Consider the following 15,785-nt stretch of genomic DNA (forward strand, 5'->3'; position numbering starts at 1 on the left):
ACTTGTGCTCTGGACTGAAGAAGCAAAGGTACCAGAAGCCATGTTTGGCAATACAAAAGAGAACATTTAACCATAAAACCCGATACCAAAAGGATGATAGTGGAAATGTTACAGTTTGGGGCTGCTTTGTTGAATCGGGGGACCGGTCAGCTCAGCAACACAGAATTTGCTATGAATTCTTCAGAGGGTGCCTCAGGATAATGTGAGACCATCTGTCAGAAGATTGAAGTTCAACTCAAAGTAGACTTTGCAGCATGACAGTGACTTAACTGTTCCAGCACATCCACCAAGGAATAGCTAAAGTGATAGAGAAAGAAAGAAATGGAGGGGCTTGGAATGGCCATTAAAGCCTGCATCTAAATCCCATCACGATGCTATGCAGTAATACTACACAGCTGAAAAACGTTATTACCATGGAAGAGCGGTGATGAAATCTTCCTAATCAATGTCAGAGTCCCTTAGGTCTTTGTAAGAAATACCTATCTGGTTATTTTCTGCTAGGCATATCACTTAATTTTTTGTTGGAATTTTTTCCCCATAATTTTTTGTTTGTTTAATCATACCATCGTTGCCATTATATAATGTTTGAAAGAATATAAAATACTGATATGTGCACCTGTATCAAAAATGGAAAGAAAAAAAAAGCTTTGCCCTGGTGCTGCTCATTTTCTCATGTCTACATAACCAGCCAATGGCATTTCTTGGTGTCAAAGTACTCATGATGTTACCCAAACTGGAAATTAAATGAGAGAAGAAAGCCAACTTTGGAGAACAGCTTCTTCACTTTTGTAATAACATATTTTGCTAATGTAGCCTCTGAATGTTATTTTTGACCTGGGTGGATATTTGAAGGAGTAATTTAAACAGGAGAAGTTTTGAAGAAAGATGAATTAGTCTCAGCCACAGCATTGGAGTTAGTATAATTAATATAGAATACATTACAATTTTTCTATAAAGTACTATCTTAATATGTTCTTCCAGCCCTCAGCTGAGGTACAGCTGGGAGTGAAAGTAATAAGATAACATTACATAATTGTTTGTGAGTTATTTCCTCAGCGTTAGCCTGTCCTCCAGGTTATTACATCTAGATTACATTTGAGGGTATTCTAAATCTCTTAAAGACTAGCTACATTATTTGGTAAAAGCATTCTTATCCAATTGGGGCCTTTTTCAGTCTGCAATTTGTGGAAAAGGAATTGCGTTAACTTTGAAAGTTGGAGGAACTTTTCATTGTGACATGTAAAATGAGAAGCTGGGCCAGAAATTAAGTCTGCTTTTTCAGGCTTGGAAGTAGAACTGGCCATACAAAATCATTCCTTTCATGAGCAGATTATAAATGGATCTCCTCCCTTTCCAAACCTTTCTGTCCTTTTCAAAGTTCTTTCATTTTTGAACAGCCAGTCAAAATTCTTGCCAAAGAGTTATCAGTTGCTAATTGAAGGGAACAGATGATTTTATCTCTCCCCCCCCCCCAATTATTTTCTTTTTTTTAATTGTCCTTTTGCATACTTTGTGCTTCCCTCTAGCCTGCTGATATTTCCCTCATTTGCATGAATGACACTTGTCTGGCTACACAACTATATAGAAAGGAAGGAGATAGGAAAAAAAGTGACCAAGAAAATCTGTAGTTTATTTCAGAATTACTAGGTTTACACAAATCAGTTTAAAAACTATTTTAAAAGATGAAATTGATGGACGATTTCAGATGATTAAAATATTGAACCTGTCAGAGTATGTTGTTTAACAGAGTAGAGAGAGGATTAAATAAATAATTTAAAGAAAAATAGATTAGCTATATATAGGTAGTCCTCGACGTACAACCACAATTAAGCCCCAAATTTCTGTTGATAAGTGACACATTTGTTAAGTGAGTTATGCCGTTGTAACTTTGGTCACTAAATGAACTGTTGTAAATTGAGGACTACCTGTAAATCTAAGGATTTTTAATTCAGAAATTGCATTGATTTCAATGGAAAGCCTGAATAATCATGCTTCAATTTGCAATTTGATGTTCTTTGTGCTGCTTTATGTTCTGACTGTAACTCCATTTATAAACATGTTGTTTACAGATTAAGGACCAAGTTTCCTCATACCAAGCATGATACAAACTTGGGTTTTGTGTTGAGTCCGGTCATGTTGCAAAGAAATGTAAGTGGAGAGAACTCCAGCATCAAGATTTCAATAGAAATTGGGGGTTTTCAACAGCCAGTGACATTCACATGTGATGGTAAGTGCATTTTTATTTTAACAGATATATTTCAGTAGATTGAAAGATTGTCAAAATAATGTTGGTAATGAATTATACCCTTGAGGGTAGTCTTTGGCTCACCACCACAATTGAGCCTGGAATTTTGGTTGTAAGTCGTTACAGTTGTTAATAGGGTCACCACATGAGTTGACTCAACTTTACAACTATATTATGGCTTTCGTAGGCAATGCCATTGATCGTCCGTGTTGTTAAATGGAAAGTGGGGGTGCCTCGGGTTGGATGAGTCCCTGGGAATCCTAGAGCAGGCCACATGCAAATTATAGGGTTTTTTCAGTATTGCATGGGTGCAGGGAAACAACAGAGGGGAAAAAGAACTTGCCTTAGCTTGGCAACATAGCAAAAAAGCATCACACTTTTTTTGCCAGGAAATGCAAAAAATGCTAAAGGCAGCCACTCAACTTCAGAGTCTTAAAATGCCCCCTTTCCCTTGCTCCTGTGTGGGGTTGGAGTGCTGAAGCTGACTTTGTAATGAAAAACAGAAAAAGCTGCCTTTACTTTTCCAAGGCTCTGGAAAGAAAGCACATCTCTCCCGGGACTCCAGAGAGCAGTGATTCTCAACCTTCCCAATGCCGCGACCCTTTAATACAGTTCCTCATGTTGTGGTGACCCCCCACAACTATAAAATTATTTTCGTTGCTACTTCATAACTATAATTTTGCTACTGTTATGAATAGTAATGTAAAAATATCTGATATGCAGGATGTATTTTCATTTTTACAAATTGAACATAATTAAAGCATAGTGATTAATCTGCCAATCTTGGTTTGGAAGAATATCAGCCTGGCTGGGATTTTCCAAGATAAAATGACCTCCCTGCTTGCTTCCAGCAGCAGTTCGTGGTTTACATGAGTTTCACTTTATTTTTTTTATTTTTTTTACATTCTGTTTCCCCCACCCACCCACACAGTTTTTTTCTTTCTTTCTTTCTTTCTTTCTTTCTTTCTTTCTTTCTTTCTTTCTTTCTTTCTTTCTTTCTTTCTTTCCATTTCCCCTCCCTTTTCTTCTTTTCCATTCTCCCCTCCCTTTTCTTCTTCCTTTCTTTCTGTCCATTTCTCCTTCCCTTTTCTTCTCTTTCTTCCCATTCCTCCCTCCCTTTTCTTCTTTCTTTCTTTCTTTCCATTCCCCTCCCTTTTCTTCTTTCTTTCTTTCCATTCCTCCCTCCCTTTTCTTCTTTCTTTTTTCTTTCTTTCCATTCCCCCTCCCTTTTCTTTCTTTCTTTCTTTCTTTCTTTCTTTCTTTCTTTCTTTCTTTCTTTCTTTCTTTCTTTCTTAAACACAGATTAAGAAGTTGCCCTTTAAATGGGATTTTAAACGGAGTCTTAAGGTACATCGAACTGTGCTACCAGCCCAAATGGAATTCCTCGGGATAGAAAGAATGGGAGGGCGGGGCCTTTCCTCCCCTTCGGCGTCTCCTGCCAGCCCTTCCTTGGGACCAAAAAGCTTCTGAACTCAGTTTAGCCCGCAGGACAGGACCAGTGGCGCGGGGTGCCAAAGGCAGCGTCCAGGCCCAAGATGGTCTGAATCCGGCATGCCCCTGCCAGGGCGAGAGCCCATCCCGCCAGCTTAAGCGGGTGGCCCAACTGCCCCACCGGTCTCCTGCTCTCCGGGTGCCTTTGAGCCCCTGTGCAGGTGGCTGGGATGAAGCAGCGTCCATCAGAGCCGAGGCTGATCCGCCTCCCAGAAGAACCTATCTCTCTCCCCCTTCAGTGCCTCGGCCTTTCCCTGGCATGGAGACCGGGCGGGGCGGCGTCTGGGTTGTGCCCGGAGTTGGGAGGAGGCTGCTTCGCCACCTGGCGCTCTTCATGTACCTGCTGCTTCAGGATGCACTCCTGAGCATGGGTGATGCCGGTGGAGGTGGATGGTCTTAGGCGACCCCTGTGAAAGGGTCGTTCGACCTCCAAAGGGGTCACGACCCACAGGTTGAGAACCACTGCAATAGAGGAACTGCAATTCCAAAAGGAAACATTTGACTCCTTTAGTGCTCCCCACCTTTTTTGAAAAAGGCCAGGCAGGGCATGCCTCATAAACTGCATAGTTTTAAGATGTTTCGCCTTGACTTCCATGTAGGGGTGAAATCCTACCAGTTCGGACTGGTTCAGAAGAACTGGTAGCAGACATTTGGCCTGGGTTGCCGAACTGGTAGCGACTGCTGCCTGGCCACCTGCCCGAACCGGTCCCATAGTCGCCCTTCGCTCAGCCCGCCCAGTCTCTGCTTTCCACTGCCCCAGCCTGCCTCCCCTACTTCCTTCCCCTGGCCTGCAGCCCTACCATGCTTGCCTGCCTTCCACGTGACATTCCCGGTGTACCCGTGGCCAGCTTGCGAAGGCAGGCAAGCAGAATGCCGCATGGAAGGCAGGCAAGCATGTCGGGGCCAGCCACAGGGAAGGGAGGTAGCAGCGGCCTACTCCCTTCCTCACAGCCCTGCCATGCTTGCCTGCCTTCCATGCGGCCTTCCCAGCAAGCTGGCATTGTTAAGTGAGTTTCACCACATTTTACAAGTTGGCCACGCCCACCCAGTCACATGACCATTAAGCCACATCCACCAAGCCAAGTCCACAGAACTGTAAGGGAAAAATTTTGGATTTCATCACTGCTTCCATGGGTTATAAAGCACACATTCCTAGAGATCAGCTTTGTAGGAGCCGTTTCCATTGGAACTGATATTAAAAATGTGTCGACTTTTAACTGAGTTTTTAATTCCATCCATTCTGTTTGCAACATATGTTTTGTTTTCCTGCCTTGTTTTTCCAAGTCAGATCTAGCCATAGAGCATTACAACTGAATTGATTTTTGAGAATAAATTGCTGTTAATTTTTTTTTCTATTCTTCAAATTGCTAACTACACTACTCCAAAAACTTTGGTTTGCTTTGAGTTAATTGCTCATATTTTTCTATTTTACAAAACTGCCTTCAATTTATTATTTTTGTTACCTTCTGCGTTTGTTTTTCTTTGAACAGTGAGTTCTCCAGTTGAACTTATAATAATGCAGGCTCTTTGCTGGGTACATGATGACTTGAACGATGTAGATATTGGCAGTTACATTTTAAAAGTTTGTGGACAAGAAGAAGTTTTACAGAAGTAAGTTTTGCTCTGGTTACATCCTGAATTTCTAGAAAACTATAGTGAATGCAGATTAGATTGTTACTAACTGGAAAAGTAATTTAGCAATAAGAATTAAAATCTATTCATTTAGCTACAGCATATTGTACATTTTATTTTATTAATCATACTTTTTCTTATCTGTTTAAAATTCAGATTTATAATGTCATACTAACATTGTCAAACTTAACTATTCTTAGAAAAAAATATGCTATCATGGAATATGTTCAATTGTCTAATGCAGAATCCTGTAATATTTGAAAATGGCAGCCAGTTGTCAAAGCATGTGTTTTTTCAGTTACTTACTTTTAAAGTTAATATAGTTTTGGCCTATTGCAGGTTCTGTATCATCTCTTAATCTGGAGTTTTATTAAGAGTGATTCTGCCAAGTTTTCATGTTTAAAGTACATGCTATACAGTAATGGGGCAAAATTACATCAGAACAGACAAATATGGAATATGAATCCTATGTTCCAATTAAATATGCCAAAATAATAGTGTTTTAAATATGTCTAGAGTTATTTTATTTGAGAAATGTATTTGATCAGAGTGTTTTTGATACTTTAGAACAGTGGTCTCCAACCTTGGCAACTTTTAAGACCTGTGGACTTCAACTCCCAGAGTTCCTCAGCTGGCTGAGGAACTCTGGGAGTTGAAGTCCACAGGTCTTAAAGTTGCCAAGGTTGGAGACCACTGCTTTAGAAGACCAGAAGAAGGGAGCCATGAGGTCTAAAAACTTATGTCCATATATTTTTATTTATTTATTTGTACCCTTATTTTTTTAAAAAAATATTATATATTAAAGTTTTATATATTAAAATATATAAAATATATATTTATTTTTACAAACAATGCAAGGCATATGAATATATACAGCACAGCCTTCTCCTATTTTCTCCACAACAATCCTGTGAGTTGGTTTGGGCTGAGAGAGAGTGTATGTTGCTCAAAGTCACCCAACTGGGTTTCATAGCTAAGGCAGGACTTGAACTCAAGTTTGTTGAAAAATTTATTGATAATTTGAAATAGTGAATAATCACAGTGTTTGTTCTTTTCACAGCAAGCATTGTGTTGGAAGCCATGAGTATATTCAAAACTGCCGAAAGTGGGACACGGAGATTAATCTACAGTTATTAACTAATAATGATATTTGCAGAAATCTTGTACGAACAGTAAGTACAAAGGAAACTCACTTATCAAAACAACCATCATTTATTATTTTTATATGTATTATTGATGTTCTGCATATTCCTTGTTTTATTGTGTTGTGAACTCTGTCTTGTATCCATGACTCACATGTACCTAGAATTATGAGTTATCTGGTCTATTTTCTTCCTCTCTCTGTTATGCAGCTCATCAAGTAATTCAAGAGCAGCCAGAAAGCCTATTTCTGGTGCTACTTCTTTCAGTAGAAACAGTTTCCATGATTACAATTGTAAACCATCCTCATTACAAATATAGGTTAATTGATTTATTACATGCCATTAAATCGATGTCAACTATTAGCAACCAATTAGGTTTTTACCATGACAGTCACTAACCTGCCCCTTCAGATCTTCCAGCAGCACACCCTTTGCCACTGTGATTTCATCTGCCTTGCTGTTGGTCATCCTCCTCTTCTCTTTCTTCCCACCTTTCCTGGCTTTAAAGCTTTCGCCAGAGAACTAGATTTTCACAAGATGACACAACTCAAGATCTCCACTCTTGATACTGGCCTTAGAAAGAAAACAACTTTCAAATTGAGCTCAGATCATAGTGTCTAGTGGATATATTCGTATAGTTTTCCTTGGTATAACAAGACATAGGTGGTTTACCATAGCGTTCTTCTGAAAAATTTTCTACCCTCCCAGTATAGACTATATTCCTGTGATGTCCTGGTGATCCCTTAAAATTAACCATGCTTACTCAGTTCTTTAGATCAGCCAATATATTTATAGCAATAGCAATAGTTAGGCTTATATACCGCTTCATAGGGCTTTCAGCCCTCTCTAAGCGGTTTACAGAGTCAGCATATTGCCCCCAACAACAATCTGGGTCCTCATTTTACCCACCTCGGAAGGATGGAAGGCTGAGTCAACCTTGAGCCTGGTGGGATTTGAACAGCCAAACTGCTGAACTGCAGTGCTGCATTTAACCACTGCGCCACCTCGGCTCTATTTCTTTTCCATTATGCTAGAAATTGGCCCTAATGATATACTAATACATAATGAACTGACTAAATAGTAAGGATTCCTGATTTGCAATATTCCACTTCCAGATACTGTTTGCAAATTTACCTGAAATACAAATGCAGGAAGCATGGAGGTTTTTTGATCGTGGGGTGGGTTTTTTTTTTTTTTTTTTGAAAGTCTTAAGAAATTCAGTAATGAAACTAAAAATGAATACACCTGTGAAACAAATTACTGTTGCATATAAGTTTGTTATAAAAATCAATAATTCATCCTGAGCAAAGCTAGTTAAATTGGAAAACGCTATCAAATATTAGTTCTTGTTTATGAACTTAACAACCAGTCACTTTTTAGTAGAGAAATTGAAAGCAGACATTTCTTACCAGTTTTCTATTTAAGTAGGTAGCAAAAAAATGCTGATTTTCTCATCTTCAGAACTGTTGAGAATAAAACTGGCTATCCATCTTCAGATTATTTTTTAGAGGTCAAGGAAGAATATTGATAAGTTTGGCAAATTACTTGTACATTTTCTATTATTAGGAAGATGATGATGGGACAACAATAGATTTGACAAAACATCTCTGCCATGTAGAAAAGCTTTTCAGAGAGACCATTCAGAGGTAACAGCTTTGTCATAATAATATTTGTTTCAATTTTGGTGCTGCTCAGCACCAAATTCCAAAATATTTGTAACATATTCAAGTATTTCTAACAATGGGTCCATCTAGCATACTCCAATGTCTGGGAGAACTGCCAGTTTGTTAAGATCTTCTGGCATGCCATCAGAATGGGAGCCATGTAGATCTCAGAGGGGAACCTCATTGCAGGGGCAATCAAACATTACATTTTGTAATCGAGCATTTGTTATGTTGGTGCTTTTTTATTCATTTTACAAAGCTTATACTAATAGTATGTCACAAATAACAGAATTATTCTCATTGGTTCCAGCCACTCTCTTGAAGAACTATTAGAAGCTTATCACTATCAAGTTGACATACTGCTTAAAAATAAGGTAAACATTATCATTCAAGTTGTCTCCTATTATGGTTATGCAAAGAAGCACTTGGCAATGCCTATTGGTGTGAGTGACATACTCCTTGAACTCTTGAAATAGCTGCATCCTCTGGAAGGCTCTGATTGCTATAAAGGCTTTCTGATTGTCAAGAAGATCTGAGCCCCTTGGAAAATTCAGCTCATTGGGGAGAGGTGATTTCCCCCCCCCCCCCTGCATCAATGTATGTTCCAAGACACCCTTATGAATGATTCACATAGCCTACTTCCAGTACATTTCATGCTTTGCTAATCATATATTTATAATAATATTTATATAGAGAGATGTATTTATATTTTACCATTAGCTATTTGGGATTTGCTAGATGTTACTGCTCAAATACGATTTTTTTCCTAAGCCTCACTTTCCAATCTACTTTAAGCTTCATACATTACTTTTTGTCCTCCAGTTGAAACATAGTAGTTTCCTAAGCCAGCAATCCCCAATCTTTGCACCTTAGTGGCCTGGCTGAGTGCAAGTTGAACTGTGCATGCATGCACATATGTATGCATAGGCTTGCCGCTTGTGCAAGTTGAGCAGTGTGTGTGCACGAGAGAGAGAAGAGAGTTGAGCTGCACGCATGCATGCCAGGCTCCGAATAGGCCATGGCCTAGGGTTTGGGGGCCCTTGCCCTGAACAATACTTTAGCTTATTCATGTCACAAGTACGCCATTTTCATCTGGTAAGAAGGAGTGTTACTACAGTGAAGTTATAAAAGTGGACATTGGCAACATCTACAATATGCCAAACTTTAAATGAATTTACTCTTTCTTCCATTCTTCATCCATATGATATTTCCTGTGCCACTGTTTGCCACACACAGGTTCAGAACATAATAGAACACAATAGAACTGCGCTGAACAAATAATCTATGTAGATTATTGTATACACAATACTGTTCTGTGAACTTGTCATCAACTTCTTCGGTGTCAGTACAATATGCTTTAGTCTTAGGTGGCAGCCAGTGGCAGAAGGGATGCAACTAAATTAAAAATATTTAAATGGACTCATTATATATAATGCCTGCCTTCTTCTTTCTCTAACATATGCTCCAAACATCTAGTATTTGTCGATGAAATGGCATCTGTCAGTGGAACAGATTTCCTTTTTCCCTGCATATTTCTGTAAATCAAGAGGTATAAATATCTTCCAATTGTAAGAGTATTTATGGGAGGAATAGAAGGGATGTTCTGTTTGCTTACTGGAAATGTAGTTGAGAAATGTTGGATTTTTTCCAACATTTAATTTTACCCTGTTTATTTTATTTCTCTCATCAGAATCGGTTTAAAGCAATGGAACCAGTCATTAAAGCCGTCAGAAAAATTTGCTATTCATTAGACGGGGTAGAGACTCCAGCAATTACTGCAGCTGTAAAGAATCTAAGAAGAACAGTTAACCTTCCAGGGAACAAGAGCCCTGAGGTAATTAATTTAATCCTGCAGTTTTCTTCTATATCTCATTTATACAGTTGGGCGGATACTAATTCAGTCCCATCTTCTACACCAGTGATGGTTAAGCTTTTTGGCACTGAGTGCCGGAATACGCACACACACATACACACACATACACACACATACACACACATACATACACATACACACACATACACACACATACATGAGCACCAGAACCAGGATGAGAGCAACTGGCTGGAGGGCATGCATGCGGCGGCCATCTGCTTTTCTGGGTTCCATCGTGCGCATGTGCACCAGTCAGCTGCTCTCTTCTAAGCTCCTTCACATACATGTGCACCAGCCAGCTAGACCATCTGGCCAGTGCGCATGCCGGAATCAAAAAGAGAGCAGCTGGCTGATGCGCATGAACGTGCTGGAACCCAGAAGAGCGTCTGCCGAAGGCACGTGTGCCCACAGAGAGGACTCTGACATGCATGCCAAAGGTTCACCATCACAGTTCTACACCATGTTAATTATCTTTAAGCAAGTCGATATAGTGAGACTGATTTTTTTTAATATTCTGATTGCTGACAGACAAACTTTGCAATGTTATTGGTATGGGCATCACCTGATTGAAGCCACTTTTTGCTTCTATGCAGTTAGTCCTTGACTTACAACAGTTCATTTAACATTCAAAGTTACAACGGCGCTTAAAAAAGTGACATGACCATTCTTCACTCACGACCCTTGAAGCATCCCCGTGATCATGTGTGCAAAATTCAGATGTTTGACAGCTGGGACTTACTTAGACTGTTGCTGTGTTCGAAGGTCATATACCCAGTACAACCTTTTGACGAACAAAGTCAATGGGAAAACCCAATTCACTTAACAACCAGATTACTAATTTATCAACTGCAGTAATTTGCTTACCAACTATGACAAAGGTTGTAAAATGGGACAAAGTTTACTTAACAAATGTCTCACTTAACATCATAAATTTTGGGCTCAATTGTTATAAGTTGAGGACTACTTGTACAAATAAGGAGTACAAAAGATCTTGTAGCATGAATGTCTAAGAAATAAGCAGAAATATTAATAACAATTCAACAAAGTTTTTTTCCCTATTTGGAGAGATTGATAACTTTTTTCATATCTCACTGGACAGGGCTCTATAATATCGTCAGATGACACTAGCAAGAATCCAGTTGGTAAGTACAAATTAAATATCTTTGTTCTTTTAAAGGGTATTCTGATCATTATCTTCTTAACGTTAAAAAACAATTTTCTAGCTTCTATGCAATCTGAAAATCCTCTTCAAATGAGCATAGATGAGCTGACCTCTGCTGTCCATGCTCTTCTTCAACTCTACTTGAACTCATACCACAGTCCTTCATTAAGCACTCCAAGGACTACGAAAAGCACTAAAGAAGCATGGACTGCCACAGAGCATCTCCAGTTCACCATATTTGCTGCTCATGGAATTCCCAATAATTGGGTTTCAGTGTGAGTATTTACACTAAACTGTACTTTTACCCTGAACGTTATGTTCATTTTTATTGACTACATTTTGCTCTGTTTTTAGTTATGAAAAATATTATCTGGTTTGCTCTTTGACCCATAATGGAAAAGATCTCTTCAAACCAGTGCAGTCCAAGAAGGTTGGCACATATAAGAAGTTCTTCTATTTGATTAAATGGGATGAATTGTAAGTGTCCTTTTTTAGTTTATAGACGCATAAAAGTAATTCTTTATGTAATATCTGTCACATTCCTTTAAACTGCTAATTAATTTTAAAAAATCGCAATTGACTTAGTCAGCTAGTAAAAAGACTTTTCAACATAATTTGAAAGTACAGGCTAGGGAGTGACTGGGAGAAATGCTCATTGTTCTGTTACTCTGTGTTTGAGGAAGACAACAGTGGAATTACACATAGCTATTCAAAACCTCAGTATGGCTGCTTCAAGGCCCTCTCAATGTGTTGGCTAAAAAAATATGCTTATAACAGCATACCTAGAAGACCTCTGAAAGCCTCAGAGCAATCATGCTGGGTTTTTGAGTGTCTACAGGTTATTCAAGGAATATATTTAACACTCATTAATTGTTTTGCACAAGCCTAGGAATTAGAAGGAACCATTTGTAGAGTTAAATGCTTCACAAACATTTAATGAATTTGTCAAATACAGCAAATATAAAACTTGTTGGCTAGGTTCTCAAAATGAGTTGGTTCAAAGCCAGATGATCCGTTCTATATCTTATGTGTGGAATCAACCATTTTAAGGAAAAATCTATTTTAATTAGCCATTATTTGTATAAAAAATCTTTTGTCAATTATGTGTAATATTTGAGATTAAATGTTTTTTTAGATATTGATGAAATTATTTTATACAATGGTTTCAAATGACATGAGATAACATTAATGAGATTTGCCAGGCATTGAGCATATTAACTAATTCTTTTTTTCTAAAATGTAATCAATAGTTATCTAACAAACCACTTCTATTATTTTACAGAATAATTTTTCCCATCCAGATTTCTCAGTTGCCAGTAGAGTCCATCCTATGTCTTACTCTTTTTGGTATTTTAAATCAAAATGGGGGTAATTCACCAGATTCAAATAAACAGAGAAAAGGCCCAGAGAGGTTGAGTCAGGTTTCCTTACCGCTCTTTGACTTTGAACGGTAAGTATTTGAAGCAAACAGTAAAATGCTAGAGAGCTCCTTTAATCTTAATTTTGTTGTTTAGAGGAGTGGTGAAAAGGGAAAAGAAAAATCAATGTGAATTAACGCAAGTGAGATTCTAAATTCCCCCATTTCTATGTGTAAAAATATATTGAAAAGTTTTACTGAAGAAAAGTATGTTAAGTTCAATGCACAAAATAGGTCAACTCCAAGTAGTGATATGCTAATAAATATGTAACCACTGGATCTCCCAGATCCATAGTGCTGCTATGCTGCAAATTACCAACACAGCTTATCAGTGCACTAGGCATGCGGCTGCGCTCAATCAACTTACAAAATTCCTGAGAATTTAAGGATTTCTTCTCATAGGCTTATATGAGCCAGCTCCAGTATATATATTACTGGCTACAAGTATTAAATCCTTTGTATATAATCTGTTTGAATCCTGTTGAAGCCAATAAAATCCAAGCAACCTAATTTGCAGCGCTGTAGTAAGTCTTCTACATAAAGAATTCACCCATTCAGAAATTATGCTACTAATGTATCAACTTGTATTTTCTCAGTATAGTTTTCTCTTCATTTATAATGCCTGCATAATAAAGTGTAAAGCTTTCTAAGAGCAGGCCTCCTCAATATAGTCAATCCTCTGCAAGGATTGGCGTGGCTGTAGTAGGCTGTCTTCAGGTGTGCACATGAATGGATCCCACTAATGTTTGGAGCACTGGCAAAGTGGTTATGCATCCTCATGCAACCTGAGCAAATCTAGAAGAGCCCTTGAAGTAGATGCACCAGGCCTTGCAGAAGACACAGATGGCTCACAGTGCTTATGGTTTGCACAGGTCTTCTGCGTAAGGCTGCTGTGGATTTCTGTGTGTTCTGTCTGTGGAGCATCAGCCTTGTTGGCTCTTTTCTGGTTAGACATCATTTTAGATTGGAGTCTTTTGAGGATAAGAACCTGTCTTGCCAGTTCTTTTAAGAAGTGACATGCATGTAGATGTTAAACAGTTTGTCAGTTTGAAGTCATTGACTCTTACTGACTGCCCATATAACAACCACCACCACAACTTGTCTTAATGTAGACTCTTGATCTGTACAACTAAAATGAAGTTATGTTTAACTGTAGGTCTCAGAGCTCTTTTAAAGCTACAATACACTGGATATTTTTTTTGGGGGGGGGGAACTGTATGTAAACATAGCCTTTAAGTAAACATTTGAAAAAACACATACAAAAAGATTTTGATAGTGCTGTATAGTCTGATCTCATATTTGTCTGTTTTGTATTAACATCTCTACTATGATGATTAGTAACCTCAGGTATTTTGGATTGCCTCAATATAAAATTTTCTATAAAAAGAGATTGTAGGAAGTTATTAAATTATATTCAGATTTAATGCACAGGAATTTCTGTAGATCACAATTATACATGAGAAATTAGTGGTATTCCTGAGGGGATAACTTTTATTTGTTTTCTAAAATGTATTGTCTCTTGAAATGTGGTCATAAAATTAAATTATATATTCTATACTTTTAGAATGTTAACATGTGGGACAAAACTTTTACATCTTTGGATACCTCCTCAAAACTTAAATACTGTCTCTGGAGTAGCTCATAAAAAGGGAAACCTAATGCAAAGGATAATGTTACAGGTAATACTGTTTCCTCAATGTTTTAAAAAAAGCATTTATATTCTATTTATAGGGGTGAAATGTAATATGCTCTGTTTCCCAATAGAAATAGAAGTAGGCCCCATTTCTATTTGGTCTTTCCAATCATCCACAAAATAGTATATGAGAATAAAATTGTTTTTATTTTACTAGGATTATGCAACAAGCATTTTGAAGTTTCCAGGATGCTCAAATAGGCCAATTTGAACATAGAATAGTGATTTTGCACTTGGGAGGAGACATTTTATAAAGATTCATATCTGAAATTTTAAGTAATATTTTTTCACATCAAAACTGATTGCACAGTTAATAAGATAAACTAGAATAATTTCCGTTTTCCTGAACATATTACATTTCAATCCCGAATGCCTCTCTGCCGAAAGATTGTTTGGGGATTTTATCATTATATTTTTACTTGATTGTTCATTTATCCTGGGGTCTTGGTATAATGCAGAGATATGTACTTATTATTTGGAAATGGTTGCATGGGCATTCAAGAATTTCAGCCAGTGGTTCCTCCCATGAATATTGAGAGATGCACTTCTCATTTATGGATTAATAACGAATCCAATGTCAACTGGAAACAATAGGCAATGTTGTTTACCTATTGTAAACCATACTGACACCTTGTGGTTTGTGGCTCTCAGAAATAGCATGTAAACATGTATAAGTATTATATGTTTAACCTTAGCCAGATCTTAAACAAATGATTTGGAAACTGCAGCTCTCTGTCCACTTGTAAGAAGAAGCAGTGTCCAGACACAAAGCCCCTGGGGAATAATGTTGTGGTAAACTAAACTTAGAAGCAGTTGTGAATATTAATTTATTGCTCTTTCCATTTTTTAAATGGCATCACTTTGATATGGTAAACAAAATAGCAAGCACTTGAGTTTCTACCATCAATGCCTACCTCATATACAGTACATCTACTGTATTTATTATACGTGACAAGCTTTCAGGTACTATAAATGTCTCTCAGATATTATTTTCCTCTGATGTACTTTATTTTATATCTAGACAACGGTGCTCTGTTGGACCATTATTTTAGAGCTATTTCCTTACCAGATTCTGCCAATGCCTTTAACAGTCAGAGAGCTTCTAATATACTAGAAAAGTTGGGATGAAAATAACTCTTGCTGAACGGTATGGTGTAGTCTAACATTAGCCTAGCAAATGTTTTATGACTTTTGTATTATGTCATAAATTGCTTTATGATAATGTTTATGTCATAAAATGTTTTATAAAATTTGCCATGAGAGTCATGGGTCCCAGATTTTGGATGCATTCTATAAGTTAGCTCATTTTGAAGTACCTTCATTCAAAATATTTTGGCCTATGGTTCACTGTTTCGCCCAGTTAAAGATTGAAGAAATCAGTTTTTAATAGTATATAGACAGTACGAAAGGAAAAGAAAGAAGGTGAAAGAGATTGAAATTAAAGTAGGAAAAACTGTGGAGTGCCA

The 15,785-nt window shown here is 37.7% G+C and overlaps 1 protein-coding gene across 2 annotated transcripts in view; it reads left to right on the forward strand.

Moving 5' to 3' along the window:
* PIK3C2A (phosphatidylinositol-4-phosphate 3-kinase catalytic subunit type 2 alpha) overlaps window positions 1–15,785 on the forward strand; it is a 55,275-nt gene that overhangs the window by 17,860 nt on the left and 21,630 nt on the right. For both annotated transcript variants that reach the window (XM_087717346.1, XM_087717349.1), the window contains 11 exons: window positions 2,070–2,227; window positions 5,227–5,347; window positions 6,429–6,540; window positions 8,077–8,156; window positions 8,485–8,548; window positions 9,865–10,008; window positions 11,147–11,189; window positions 11,271–11,484; window positions 11,564–11,686; window positions 12,492–12,659; window positions 14,191–14,305. In XM_087717346.1, the coding sequence (XP_087573472.1) occupies window positions 2,070–2,227; window positions 5,227–5,347; window positions 6,429–6,540; window positions 8,077–8,156; window positions 8,485–8,548; window positions 9,865–10,008; window positions 11,147–11,189; window positions 11,271–11,484; window positions 11,564–11,686; window positions 12,492–12,659; window positions 14,191–14,305 (1,342 nt within the window). The remainder of the gene's footprint in view (window positions 1–2,069; window positions 2,228–5,226; window positions 5,348–6,428; window positions 6,541–8,076; window positions 8,157–8,484; window positions 8,549–9,864; window positions 10,009–11,146; window positions 11,190–11,270; window positions 11,485–11,563; window positions 11,687–12,491; window positions 12,660–14,190; window positions 14,306–15,785) is intronic.

This window comes from Thamnophis sirtalis, unplaced genomic scaffold (assembly GCF_051295495.1).
Source record: "Thamnophis sirtalis isolate CommonGarterSnake01/CBP01778 unplaced genomic scaffold, rThaSir2_p1.2 scaffold_1, whole genome shotgun sequence".
In the NCBI taxonomy this organism is placed as follows: domain Eukaryota; kingdom Metazoa; phylum Chordata; class Lepidosauria; order Squamata; family Natricidae; genus Thamnophis; species Thamnophis sirtalis.